The sequence below is a fragment of the Hemicordylus capensis genome, chromosome 1, assembly GCF_027244095.1.
Source record: "Hemicordylus capensis ecotype Gifberg chromosome 1, rHemCap1.1.pri, whole genome shotgun sequence".
Taxonomy (NCBI): Eukaryota; Metazoa; Chordata; class Lepidosauria; order Squamata; family Cordylidae; genus Hemicordylus; species Hemicordylus capensis.
In genome coordinates, this window is record NC_069657.1 from 266,670,720 (window position 1) to 266,685,754 (window position 15,035).

The window sequence follows — 15,035 nt, forward strand, 5'->3', positions numbered from 1 at the left end:
GAGTTTCTCATGAAAGGCTTCCGGAACATCCTTGAGATCATATTTGATCTAACTATATGACATGTAGTTAGAAATTTTTAAGAGCCAAACAGGATGTGAAATAGAATTTCCGTTCCATGGAGTCCAGCTTCCTCTGTTCTTTGTCTACCGGGGCTGAGTGTTACTTGGGAGACTTCAAACTAACTGCACAATCAATCACCAAAGAGCTGGGTGGCTGGTGCTTGAATATCACAGTCCTGGGGACAGTAGGTAGCAAGCATCACAATAACACCACAGACTCCTGATATAGCCAGGATCCAGGGCACCCAGGGAACTCCAATAGTCCATTGGATGAGTGAGAAAAGCATAATTAGGTGCCAATGGTGGTAACACTCCCACCAAGGAAAGGGGGAGCACCAAGGGGTCACTTTTGCTCACGAAACAAAATGAGTATTCGAGACTGGAGGAAGATCAGAATCATCATCGTGTTCGGGCCCATGAGATGGAAACCACTGAAAGTAGATGCAGAGAGAATGCTGCTATTAGAATCCAGCAAAGACTCCAAAGCCATCTCGATGGTATGATGCCCATGAGTCAGGGAGCAGCCCCTGGATGACCCAGAACGGGCAGGAGAAAACTCAGCAGGAAGAAGTGGTGGTGGTTTCGATGGAGCCTTAGTAAGAACCTATAAGGTTGAAGTTGCAAGTTTTCACGACGTAGTGTGGAACTGCTGACTTGGATGGGTGATGACCCAGGATGAGTGAGGTTGGAGTAATGATAGACAAAGTAGGTGCCAACAACAGGCTTGACACTGGAAGCTGAGGAGTAGACAAAGTTGAAGGCCGATCAGCCTTATACCCGCTCTGAGCTGTAGATGGGGATGTCATATAAGGCGAGACAGTGGATGTCGAAGTGAAAGCTGGCTTCCACTGTGTTGATATCGAGCCAGGCCTAACTAAAGACAAAGCCAATGGAGTCAACGTTGAGGTAAGTTTTGAGCGCTTAGATCTGGCCAACACAGAAGATCCTGAATCAACATCGAGGGCCAAGCACTTTGGGCTGGAAGATGGCTAACTTCTTCTCCCTCCCACTACTCCTGCTTTTTGTGGCATCGACAGTGAATGTCCTCGGTAGCAGGAGAGGGTGTTTGGGAGTCCTAGTTCCAGAAGAACTCGACACAGCCCTTGAACCTGAGGGGTGATCTCCTGATGGCGTCAACATCAACCATGTCAATGGCAGATTGGAGTGCAGCATCAGTGTCAGGGATTGGAGAGCCATCTTGTAGAAGGAGGCCCAGAGATGGAGTTCCCGACTCATTTTCGTTTGTTGAGGAAAGGCCAGAAAGATCTTGCAGGCCTTGATATTGTGACCTTCTCCAAGACAAAGCAGGCATTCATCATGTTTTTCTGAGGAGGGGTGAAGCCACAAGAAGCACACTTCTTGAATGTCTTCTTAACACCCATCAGGGAAAAGTTGCGCACCAAAATTAGAAAAAAACCATATACAGACTGTGTTGATGCTGGAAAAGACCACAAACAATTTGAAGATGAAAGATGAAGAGTAGTCCAAAACACACTCTGAGTCAAGCCAAAAATATTATGTACGAAATAAGTCCAAATTGAAGACGAATAGCTGAAAAACCAGTACAAAAGTTCAGATGCCTGAGAAAAAACAATTGAGGAATGAGGCACAAGGGAGCAACAACCTGCTAAACTGTGCAGCACAGAGGTTGAGAAGGAGCTGAAAAGATACAGTAGATGCTCTCCCACTGAAAATAACGGACGTATTGTGTGTGATTAAGCGGAGCCAAATAGCACCTCTTGGTGCGTAATAATTGTTGGAAATTCTCTGTGGTGAGAGAATCCCTTTCTCAATATAGCAGAGTGCACAGAGGCACAACACACAGCGGATTTAGTTAGGCATGTGCATGTGCTGAGAGTAAAGGAACTTGGAGCCAATTCATAGTTTCAAATCAATATAAAAGGCATTTATTAAGGAACTCCATTCTAGATAGGAAAGTGAGGATTTAGGATCTCTAATCTATCTATCTAACTGGATGCAGATGGATTCTGCATCCTCTCTGCACAAAAGGTGCAGGGAGAGGAACTTGCCATGTTGCAAGGTAGGTGGGCAGGTAGCAAGAGAGAGAGGAAGGAGGAAGTCCCTGAGATTAGCAATCTACACATCAAAGGGATAGCATCAGAGCAGTGGAGAAGTGATGACCAATGTCTTGACCCTCTAGCCCTCTGACTTACTAGTCTGTCCTCCACTGTCTGTGGCAAGAGACAGCGCAAAGTCCTTTAACTTTCCAACACCCCCTCTCGATGTCTCGTGACTCAGTTCACAACATTCATTTTCTCTCTCAGCTTTTCAAAGCAGGGTCTTGGTAGTGGCTTAGTGAGTAAGTCTGCAATCATTTCATTTGTCAGGCAGTAGATCAGCTTGATTAGTCCATCCTTCTGCAGACTTCTCACTACATGGTACTTTACATCAATATGTCTGGAACTCCTCTTTACATCTTCTTGTTTGGAGAGTTGAATGCAACTTTGGTTGTCTTCATGCACTGGTATGGGCTGTGGTACATCTGTACCTAGGTCCTTCAGTAGTTGACACAGCCATTGTATCTCGTGACAGCCCTGTGCAGCTGATACATATTCCGCTTCAGTGGTTGATGATGCTACTATGTCTTGTTTTCTGCTTGACCAGCTTATCGCTCCGTCTCCATAGAAAATTATGTAACCACTGGTGGATTTCCTGTCTGTTATATCTCCACCCCAGTCTGCATCTACATATGCTTCTAGTTTTGGTTGGCAGCTTGAGCTTAAAGTGTGCAGTACCCTTTAGGTACCTAACAAGTCTTTTCATTGCATTCTAGTCCTTGACTGTTGGTGATGCAGTCTTTCTACAAAGTAAGCCAACTGCTGTACTGATATCTGGCCTAGTGAGTGTACTAATGTATAAAAGCTTACCCAATGCTTCACGATATCTATGGTTGTCAGATAGTGGCTCAGTTTGATCTTCTTGCTTTATGTAGTTCACTTCCATTGGAGTTGGTGTAAGATTTGCATTTTCCAGTCTGAGCAAGTTTATCAAATCTTTGATTTTCTGTTCTTGGTTGATGAGGAAACTTCCATCTTTCTCTCTTTGTACTTGAATGCCCAAGTAGTGTGCAAAGTTGCCAAGTTGCATGACTTCCACATCTCTGTTCAGATGATGCATTATTTCCTTGCTGTCATCTGGATTTTCATAGGCAAGAATCAAATCATCAACATACGCCAAAATATAAGTCCACTTGCCACCTATGCATCTCGTGTATAGACAGGGATCCGCGTTGCTTCTTTTGAAGTTTGCTTGAAGCAGCATATCATTCAGTTTTATATTCCATGCTCTGGCAGCTTGTTTTAAACCATAAATGCTCTTTTGCAGTTTGCATACATAGTCCTCTTTGTCTTTCTCTAAGAAACCTGGTGGTTGTTGCATGTAAATGACCTCTTCTAGTTCACCATGCAAGAATGCAGTTTTCACGTCTAGGTGTTCAACATTCATTCCTTTGCTAGCAGCAATACTTAACAGAGTCCTTACTGTGGTATGTTTAACCACTGGTGCAAAGGTTTCATCATAATCTTCTCCATATTTCTGTGAATATCCTTTTGCTACTAATCTGGCTTTGTAACGCTGAATCTCACTATCAGCATCATGTCTGAGTTTGAAAACCCATTTGCAGCCTATAACTTTCCTTCCTTGTGGTAACTTAGTAAGAGTCCAGGTTTTGTTTTTCTGTAGAGCCTCAAGCTCTTCAATTGCAGCTTGTTTCCACTTCTGGGCTTCTGGTTGTGGTAGCTGGGATATTTCCTCCCATGATGAAGGTTCCGGTTGTTCCGCCGTTCTTGTGAGGTAGGACAGTCTCGGAGCTGGAACACCTCTGTTTGAGCGTGTTGATCGCCTCACTTCACCCTCTGTGGTCTCTCCCATTACCTCAGGTGCGTCTGGTGGATCACTGGGGGTCTCTGTATCGAGTGTGGTTGGTTCTGGATCTGCTGTCTCCTCCTCCTCCTCCTCAATTCCTCTGAGATCAGGAAGCATAATCCAGTCATCAGGGTGCTTGGTCTGGTTGCTTGCTTCGGTATACGCCCCCTCTGAAGGTGTAGCTCTTTCATTCTCTTCAAAACACACCACTCTTGCTTATGGTTATCCTGTTGGTGTCAGGATCCAGAATTCTGTAGGCTTTGGATTGTGCTGCGTAGCCTACAAAAATCCCTTTTGTGGCCCTAGCCCCTAACTTAGTCCTTTTTTCCTTTGGGATGTATGAGTAAGCCATGCTCCCAAAGACACGCAGGTGCATCATTGACGGCTTATGACCATGCCAAAGTTCATAAGGTGTTGTTCCTATAGGCTTTGTGTGCATTCTGTTTTGTATGTATGTAGCAGTCATGATGCCTTCTCCCCAGAATTTATGTGGGAGGTGTGCATCAGCAAGCATGCATCTTACCATGTCCAGTAGAGTTCTGTTCTTTCTTTCTGCGATTCCATTTTTGGGACGGGCAGTAAGGTACCGTCGTTTGATGCACGATTCCATGTTCTCTCAGGAACTGCTGTGTAGCGTTGGACATATATTCTCCTGCATTGTCTGTGCGTAGGATCTTTGGCTTCCAGCCAAATTTGTTGCTTGCCATCGCCACATATCCTTTTAATTTCTAGAGCATCTCTGATTTTTCCTTTAGTAAATAAACACACGTGTATCATGAGAAATCATCTGTTATTGTTAGAAAATACTTTTGATTACCTATGGTTGCTGGTAGTGGTCCAGATATGTCACTGTGGATCAATTCCAGGGGTTTTTCAGTTTTCCTTTCACTTTGCTTTGGATATGGCTTGTCAGCTGCTCTGAACTCGAGACAAGAAACACAGTTAGTTACAATGTCACATGGTACAAAATCAATGCCATTAGCTAATCCCTGTTCCTTCATGTTGTGGATTGATTCAAAACTTCTGTGTCCTAGCCTCCTATGCCATAATTGTAAGCAGTTTCCATGCTGGCATAACTTAGCAAGGTTCACTTTATTAGGCTGGTATGCCTCAGGTCTTTCTCTGTTTGTAGAGTGCTCTTCCACACAATAAAGACCTTTAAAATTAGAGCCTACAAGGCAAACTTCTCCATTCTGGGTAACAACACATTGTCCATTTTTAATATACAGTTCACAGCCTTGTTTTTCTAGCTTGGAAATTGAAATCAAGGAGCTTGAGAAGTCAGGGATATATAAAACATCTTTAAGAAAAAATGGTTTAACAGATCCATCCAGCAATTTGCAATACAAAACTCCTTCACCTTTCTTCTTGGCTTTAATTGTAGTATTATTGCCCAAATAAACAGTCTCTTCAGGAATATCAAACAGTTCAGTATAGAAACTTAGATTTTTAGAGATATGCACAGACAACCCAGAATCTAAGATAAACTTTTCTTCACCTTGCATCAAATAAACATTATAATTTCTGTTTCTGTTGGAATATCTTTCTGTATTAAACTTGAAATCATGATTTCCATTCTCCTTAGTAAAGTCCTTTGTCTGACTCACATCCTTTGTCTGATTCTTGGGACAGTTCGCCAACTTGTGGCCAAATTCATTACATAGAAAACATCTAAAGGCTTTATTCCCAGTTGACCTCATTTCAGCACTGGCAGTCATGTGACCGCTCTCTCTGGGCTGAGTTTCTTTGGCGGCAACATAATCAGATCTCTTTGTAAGTAAATGTGGGGGGCCCATGAGGTTTCCTCTTGCAGCATTCCCTCACCATCTCGGGTTATGTCTGGAATGATCAATTGTTGCTTTAAGAGCAAAGTTACTTGCCAATTCACTCTCATAGCGTGAGTTCAAAATCTTTCTTCTGTTTGCCTCTGAGGAGAGCGTCTCCACAGCCTTTTCAAAGCTTAGATTGGTGTGGGTTTCCAATTGGCCGATTATACTGCTCTAGCTGGGAGGCATGCTCAGGAACAGAGCTTCCAGCCTCTGACTCTCTGTAAATTGTTCCCCTGCCTCTCTAAATTGAAAAAAGAAATCTTCCAAAATTCCCACAAAAGTAGAAAAACAGTCCCCATCTTTATACTGAAGATCCTGCATTTTCTTTCGTAAATTAAAGGTGTATGCCCACCCTTTTTTCATATGCAAGGAATCTAGCTTGTTTAGCATTTCCTTTGAGGTTCCAAGATCACAAATAGCAAAAAGAAGATTTTTACTCACAGAAGCTGCTATCATCGCTCCAGCTTTCGCATCCTTGACCAGCCAATTTTGTCTGGCAGTCTTTTCAGCATTTGTGGTTCCTTCTGGTGGGGGCGTCTCCTCAACAACTTGGTGGAGTCCTTGTGCTTTCAGTGCAATCCTCAGTCGAGTCTTCCATTCCAAGTAGTTGTCCGCATCCAGGATAGTTAGCCTGAGTTTCCCTTCTAGGTATGCAGCCATCCTCACCGGCTCCAAAAGGCAATTGCTGTAGATTAGCAATTCAAAGTGTCCACGCTAGATCTCAATGGATCTCCTGGAACAAACCTAACTCTCTAGTTGCAGCACACGCAGCTAAAAATACTGGGCTCCCATAACCTGTTGGAAATTCTCTGTGGTGAGAGAATCCCTTTCTCAATATAGCAGAGTGCACAGAGGCACAACACACAATGGATTTAGTTAGGCATGTGCATGTGCTGAGAGTAAAGGAACTTGGAGCCAATTCATAGTTTCAAATCAATATAAAAGGCATTTATTAAGGAACTCCATTCTAGATAGGAAAGTGAGGATTTAGGATCTCTAATCTATCTATCTAACTGGATGCAGATGGATTCTGCATCCTCTCTGCACAAAAGGTGCAGGGAGAGGAACTTGCCATGTTGCAAGGTAGGCGGGCAGGTAGCAAGAGAGAGAGGAAGGAGGAAGTCCCTGAGATTAGCAATCTACACATCAAAGGGATAGCATCAGAGCAGTGGAGAAGTGATGACCAATGTCTTGACCCTCTAGCCCTCTGACTTACTAGTCTGTCCTCCACTGTCTGAGGCAAGAGACAGCACAAAGTCCTTTAACTTTCCAACAATAATCTCCTACCAGGCTTACTGCAAAATCGCAGAACTTAGGATGTGAGGGAACATGGATCACCTCAAAGATCTCCAAGTTCTTCACAGCGATGATGATAATGGATGATGCTTCCTACCCTCCATGCAAAAAGTTCCTTCCATCACCTTAGTGATCCTGCTTAAAAAAAAAAATCCTATCATCTATTTTAATTGTATTTTAAAATGACCATTTAAAAATTGAGCAATGAGCAGCCTAAAAATGAATATTTTTGTACAGTTTGATTATCATTATTATTGAATTTCTTTTGCAGATTTACACTGCAAGCTAAAGGGTTTAATAACATCCTACATGAAATGTATCCTAAACTGGTCCAAAACCACTTCAGAGCATCTGAACAGGTTACTGAAACACCTTTTAAGGTTAAAGTCTGAATCAGAGAGTTTAAAAATGCTGTTGAAACTCAACCAGAAACAAACCCTAATTTTAATAATTCGACTCACTGTAAGAAGGAAAGATACCTGCAGAAATTGTTGACAAATGTGATGTGGAAGTTCTTGAACCAGCATGTGTGAACAAGAAGAACTCTGAGGGCTATTCTTAATGCAGAGACACATGGAACCACCATTAATTGTCCCCCCCCCCTTATAATAGCTACAGAGAGCTTTTATAACAAAAGGTTATACAGCATATTGCTGAGCCATATGCTTCTTTTACTAGTATTTTCAAGTAGACTGCTTTATTGCATTTTAAATACCCAGGGCTGACCCCTTCTAACAATGTGTGTAAACCTTCAATTCTTACAATTAAGATCTGTTCTTTTTATAGACATGTGCTGGGCTGTAAGAGCTTTTTGATTTATTTGGCTTTGACTGCTATCAGTTTTGGATTTTGTTGCTGTGGCTCCTGAAAAAGACACCAGTCAAAAAGCATTTAGGTTTTCATTGTGAACATATTTGAAACATTACTGAATGAACTTGAGAGAAAAATGAACAGCTATTATTTGAAAAATAAAGTTAACTCATACTGCTTTGTGGGAAACTTATTCATAGGAACACAGGGAGCTGCCAGAACTAAGTCAGACCATTGGTCAATCTAGTTCAGTATTGTCTACACCAGGGGTGTCAAACTGAGGCCCTCCAGATGTTGCTGGCCTACAACTCCCATCATCCCTGGCTACTGGCCATGGTAACTGGGGATGATGGGAGTTGTAGGCCAACAACAGCTGGAGGGCCACAGTTTGACACCCCTGGTCAACACTGACTGGCAGCAGCATTTCCAAGGTTACAGACAGGAGTCTCTCTCAGCCCTATCTGGAGATGCTGCCAGGGAGGACCTTCTACACTCAAGCATGCAGATGCTCTTCCCAGAGAGGCCCCAACCTGGAAGGCCCCAACCTGTTTTAATTGTAAACCGCCCTGAGCCATTTTGGAAGGGCGGTATACAAATCAAATCAAATCAAATAAATAAATAAATAATAAAATAAGGGGAATATATTTCAGTGCTCACATGTAGTTTCCCATTCAAATGCCAACCAGGGCAGACCCTGCTTAGTAAAGGGGACAATTAATGCTTACTGCCACAGGAACAGCTCTCCTGTTGTTCATTCTTTGTTCAGTGTATATCCAACCTTTTTTCAAGCATTACTATAACTTTTGGCTGGATCTCAGATTCTGCCATTTTCTTTCTTGGGTTTGTATCATTATGACAATATGCCTTTTGGCTGTTTTCCATACAGCTCACTAAGGTGCATGCTTACGATACTACTCAGTACTTAATTTCCACATTGATTTTGTTTAAAGCATTTAAGTTCTGGCAAGTGTGAGGCAGGGGTGGAAGGAGGCCAGCGGCGGCCCGGGTCCAACCCACCCCCGCATCCCCCTAGCCCTGCCCCTGCGTCTGATGGCAGGTGCTAAGCCATGCCCCCTGCATCTGACCTCAGACACAAGGGGCATGGCTTTCCTTGCAAACGGGGACACAGGGCCCCATTTGCAGGCAAAATCCCCTGCTAGCGCTGCGTTCACAGTGGCTCTCCCTGCCTTTTAGGCAGGGAGAGGCGCTCCTGGCCACACTGTGAACATGGCACTGGTTTAGCTTGAAAATGGGGCTGCGCGGCAATAATCCTCAGACAATGCCGCATTTGCAGCACGGCGGGAGTGCCTCTCCCTGCCTAAAAGGCAGGGAGAGCTGCTCCAGCCACGCTGCGAATATGGCATTGGTGGGGGATTTTGCCTACAAACGGGGCCCATGCAGCCTCTTTTGCAAGCAAAGCTACTCCCACCGCATCTGACCTCAGATGCAGGGGGCGTGGCTGGGGTGTGAGGCGCAGCCCAGGAGGAGTGGCAGCCCAGGTTCTTCTAACCCGTTTGCTGAATGGTGGATCCACCTCTGGTGTAAGGGTTGACTCATGCCAAACACACCACTACAATGTGGTGCTATGACAATTCATTTCCAGCAAACAATGCTATTAGTGAACATGCTCCATTCTCCATATCATTATGCCACAATAAAAGACAGATTCTGGATTCCTTAAAAATCTTAGTGGACGTGAGGTATCCTAAAGCTGAAGTAAAACAGTGGTTCAGTACCTTGCTTTCAGAAGGACAGGCCCTGACATAGACACACAATTGCATTTGGCCTCTTTGGAAATTTTATCCAAATTCCTGTACTTCTGAAAATGAATGTAACATGTAAAAGATTTGCAAAATTCCTGTCCTGCTATCAAGGGCTTTGGGGGTATGATTGCACAGATACCACTGCTGAAAACTCAAGCCTTGCATTTTGCAAGGCACTTTTTCTTGGCCTATTTGTTCGCTTTTACAATTGTGAAACACTCAGCTTTGCTTATATAACGGTCCTGCCTTCCCTATTCTGTGCCTTTTGAGGGTTCTGAATGGTACTGGAGACAAACAACTGCTTTAATTATTTTATTGCTGTATTTCCCAAAATAGCATATATTCTCATGCACTGCTTTGTTTCTGGAGGACCTTGAATCCTTTCGGCAACACATACTGTATTTTTGATTCAGTTACCATTTAATTACCAGAGTCTTCTCCAGTGTCTTGTTTCTTTGTTGTAAAAGCCAGCACCCTGAAATCCTCTACCTGGACATGTGGGCAGGGTCAGCTCTTTTCTACTCCAGCCATTTTTCAGCAGCTGGACAGCTGTCTTGCCAGTCCTCAACCAGGTAAGAGGCCTTTTACAGTTGCCTAGCAACCACAGGACATATCTAATCAATTCTAGGCTGACCAGATCTGACAATGGGGCATCAAGCTGCTGGCCACACAGCACTCTACTAGTTTGTGTGTCAACACGAATAGATAGCTGGATACTACCTGCTTCTTAAGGTTACTCTTTTCTTTCTTCCAAATTCACCAAAACATGTTAGTAATTCTCACCTAGACAGTGCAGCTCCCAGAACAAAGGATGCATATTCCTTCATCAATGGCTCAGTGCTGTTTAGCGCATTAATCAGAAGTTGTAGACCACCAAAGGAATGCAAATCTTTTGCATTGTCCACCTACAAAAGATGTGGTTCCACATTTATATATGAACTTGTGTGTGAGGGAAGGGTGTACATTTTTCCATTCAGACTTTTCCCTCAAAAGCAGGTACATTTAGATCAAAACATGTTCTAACCACTTAGGAGATTAAGAAGCTTTAGGGGTGAGGGGTGGGGGAAAACAAAATCTCTTTTCTCAAATCAGACAAAGCAGCCTCACTTATACCATCATATCACACATTGGCAGAAACAATATTCACTGACTATTATGGCTGCAATCAAATATGCAAGGAATCAAGCAATGAGTGGTATCCCAAGTTGCTTAAGTTTGCACAAGGGAACTCCCTTCCTTGCCACAATAACCTCTGTGCCTCCTGAAAAGCCTCTCCCAAGGGTTGAGGGCCCCTTGAGAATGGAGTTATGGGGGGGAGGGGGAAACCACCTGCTGAAAATCCAGTGGAAGCATAATCTGTTACCAAAGCTACTTTGTCATGCCTTTGTTTGTAGTCAGTCTGTGCGATCTTTTTACAATAGCTGATTAGGTAGTCCACGGTTTCATCTGCTTCTTTACAAAGGCGGCACTTGCTGTTTGTGGTTGATTTTTCAACTTTTGCTCTTATTGCATTTATTCTTAGTGCCTGTTCTTGTGCAGCCAGTATTAAACCTTCTGTTTCTTTTTTCGAGTTGCCATCCTTAAGCCATTGCCAGGTCTTGGTGATGTCTGATTTTCCACTTATATTGTGCAAATATTGACCATGCAGGGGCTTATTTTTCCATTTTTCTGCTCGGTTCTTGACTTGTTCTTTCTTGTAGGCCTGCTTTGTTTCATTGGTGTTGAATAGTTGTTGTTATTATTATTATTATTATTATTACATTTATATCCCGCTCTTCCTCCAAGAAGCCCAGAGCGGTGGAGACATTTTGAGACTAACAAAAAGCCTTTGTATTATTGACTAGAAACTCACCAGTAAGAATGAATGTGGAGGACAGAGAAGTTCAGATATTGATTGTAAAATGACTAAGCCAATAATGTGATGTGTTGAAGATGTTAGAGGTTGTTGATTTTTACCTACAATATGTAAAACAGCAGAGCACTAAGGAATGAGCACACACTCCAGTTACAGAGCAGAGGATGGTTTGGATATTGCAGCTATTTAGAGAAAACACATGGAGATCCTTGTGTGACTAAACACTAAACATTTATTGGTTAAATACACTTAGACAGGAAAGACCTATATCTAATCTAAAGGACTACATAGTGGATAGGTAAGGAGAGAGAGAGATGTTTCCATATGCTCTCTAGGAGGAAAGGAAGGATTGTGACTCAGCACAGGAAGTGCTGCAGAGTCAGTTCAGGGGTCATAGAGTAGGGATAGATAGGGAGACCCTTACTCACTGTCTCTACTCCCAATGCCCCTAGTGGTCATTAGGACAGTTGGTGCAAAAGGTCGATGCACTGGAAGTTCATATCCAACACCCCTTCTCATCGCCTGTCGCACCTGGTCACGACTCCCATCTTCTCACGAAGCATCTGGAATCTGTCTCTGGATAATGGCTTAGTTAATCCATCTGCCAGCATCTCTTCTGTGGGGCAGTACCTCAGCTGGACCACCCCTTTTTCTTGCAAGTCCCAAACATAGTGGTACTTTATGGGAATATGCTTATTTCGAGATTTCATCTTCTCCATTTGGGAGATCTGGATATAACTTTGGTTGTCCTCCAACATCACTGTGGGTTTTGTTTCCTCGATGCCAAAGTCAGATAGTAGTTGGTGTATCCATACTGCTTCCCTGCGTGCTTCACTTGCTGAAACGTACTCGACTTCTGTGGATGATTGCGCAACAAGTGACTGCTTGCGGCTACTCCAAGTTATGGCTCCACCTCCATACAGGAACAGGTGTCCACTTGTGGACTTGCAGTCCGTTCTGTCCTTGCCCCAGTCTGCATCCACATATCCCACAAGTTTGGAATTGCTGTTTGCTGGGATCTCCAATGCATAATGTGCAGTACCTTTCAGGTACCTTCCCAGTCTTTTGACCGCTATCCAGTCCTTGTTTGTTGGCAGGCGCGTAACAATGATAGGGCAAGGGGAGACAGTTGTCTGGGGGCCCCACTGCCTGGAGGGGCACCCCAGAGGCACCTCACGTGACTCCCCATTGCCCCCTGCCCAGCCCCAAGGCCCCTCAGCCACTTGCCCTGTTCGCCGTCTCTGCTGCTTGTCCTCCTGGCCCGCAATCGAAGCAGCAGGCAAGCTGCCAAGAGCTCCTTTTCTCCCGCCTCTCAGCTGATCGGCGGGTGGGCGGGGCTTCCACGGAGGCCTCCGTGTAGGCCGCAGTGAAGCCTGAACTCGAGTAGGGCACAAGCAAGCCAGGAAGGAGGAGGCAGCCAGAGTGTTCTCTGCAGCAGAAGACCCCTTGCTGCCCTGCTCAACCCAGACCAGCATTTGCCAGGTAGAGTGTGAACTCCTTTTTGTGGTTACCTTCCCCCCCCCATATATAGGGATCTGCTTGCCATAGGGCTTGGATATGGGGGTGGGGGAGGAGGGACCGAGAAGTCTCTGAATATTTATTTTGAAACAGCTTGGAAAATTTGCTGACTTAAAAAAAACTATCTAAAAAGTCCTATAAGTGGCTTGTTTCATGGCAGAAAATTGCAAAAACTTCTGGAACAGTATTTTATTAATTTTATTTATTCATTCATTTATTTATAAATGCACTTATGTTCAAGTTGTTTTGCAACCCAGAAGGTCTGAGTGAGAACTGTGAAGCATGTGTGGTGCTTTTATTTTATTTTTCTTGTGTGTGAACTGCTCCCCAATAACTTGCAGGGACTTCAGGGTAAATCTGGCCAACATGTGAATGCAGCACCTCCATTCCAGAGGAGATGTGTCTTAAAGGGCTTTAAAAGCCTCCTGTGAAAAACCTCCTGCAATCAAACTTGACTGAATTTGTTCAGAATTCTGAGAAAACAAACATAGGTTCACCCTGCATGGTTGAAAGTCTCCTTTGCTAATCTGCAGCGAGGGGCCCATTTTAATAATTCATCTTTCTAGTGTGTTCTAGGCATTAAAAGTAATACAAATGTATAGTACTCAATGTATATCACTATATATTGTGACGTGTGTGTGTGTATTCAGTGAAATGTATTTGCAGGCAGCATACTTATTTTGGAATATCAGACTTAAATCCTTGGGGGCCTGGGGTGTGCGGAGGCCCTGGACTTTGGGGGGGGGCATTTTAAAATCTTGTCTCTGGGCCCACTCCAACCTTGCTACGCCCCTGTTCGTTGGCACACTCACTTTTCTGCTCAGGATTCCCACTGCTGAGGCAATGTCTGGCCTTGTCACTGTGGCTATGTAGAAGAGTTTTCCAATTGCCTTTCTGTACTGGTTGTTGGCTGGTAAAGGCTGGCTGTCCTCATCTTGCTTCCAGAAATCAGCATCCATTGGCGTGCTGACTTCATTGGCATCTATCAGTCCCAGGCATTCTAGAAGATCTTTTATCTTCTGTTTTTGGTTGAGAAGGAATGTTCCACTCTCTTCTCTTTCTATTTGGATGCCAAGGTAATATGAGATGCTTCCGAGTTCCTTCACCTCTATTTCCTTGTTCAGGTGTTGTACAATTTCATGACTGTCTTGCATTTCCTCATGTGCAAGAATCAAATCATCAATGTAAGTCAGAATATAAGTCCATCTATTGTCTCTGAGTCTAGAATATAGGCAGGGGTCAGCTTTTCCTTGCGTGAACCCCTCCTTAAGTACTGTAGTAATTGATTCAGTTTCTCATTCCATGCTCTGGCTGCCTGCTTTAAGCCATAGATGCTCTTTTGCAGTTTGCACACTAGCCCCTTCTTTCCAGGTTCCTCAAAGCCTCATGGTTGTTGCATGTAGATGTCTTCCTCGATTTCCCCATGTAGGAAGGCAATCTTTATATCCAAGTGTTCAACTTGCATCCCTTTGGCTGCTGCCACGCTGAGCAATGTTCTAACTGACGTGTGTTTCACAACTGGTGCAAAAGTCTCATCATAGTCCTACTATGGCTACTAGTCTGGCTTTGTAGCGCTGTACATCCCCTTCTGCATCCTGCTTGACTTTGAAGACCCATTTGCATCCCACAGTCTTTCTTCCAGCGGGTAGTTCCACAAGTCTCCAAGTCTCATTTTTGTGCAAGGAGTCAATTTCTTCCATTGCTGCTTTTATCCACTTCTCAGCTTCATCAGCTGACAACCTTTCTATATCTTGCCATGTAGTGGGTTCTTGCATCTCTCCTCCTTTAGCCATGAGTGAGAGTCTGTTAGGAGGAACCCCTTTGTTATGCCTCTGTGAGCACCTCAGTTCTGGTTCTGGTTGTGCAGCCCCTTCTGAATCTGGCACTGATTCCTCGGGATCGCTGCTTGACTCCAGATCCATTTGAGTCCAATCATATGGCTCTTTATTCATCTGGATTTCTGGGGAAATCTTTGATGCTTCACCTTTATTTGGTCTTTGTCTTTCATCGAAATACACT

The 15,035-nt window shown here is 43.9% G+C and overlaps 1 protein-coding gene across 1 annotated transcript in view; it reads right to left on the bottom strand.

Moving 5' to 3' along the window:
- Positions 1-4,854: 4,854 nt before the first annotated feature.
- Positions 4,855-15,035, bottom strand: part of LOC128340152 (nucleotide exchange factor SIL1-like) — a 32,735-nt gene continuing 22,554 nt past the window's right edge. Inside the window, exons 4-6 of the mRNA XM_053284958.1 lie at positions 10,427-10,548; positions 6,216-6,459; positions 4,855-4,863 (exon numbers count right to left, since the gene is read on the bottom strand). Coding sequence (XP_053140933.1) covers positions 4,855-4,863; positions 6,216-6,459; positions 10,427-10,548 — 375 coding nt within the window. The remainder of the gene's footprint in view (positions 4,864-6,215; positions 6,460-10,426; positions 10,549-15,035) is intronic.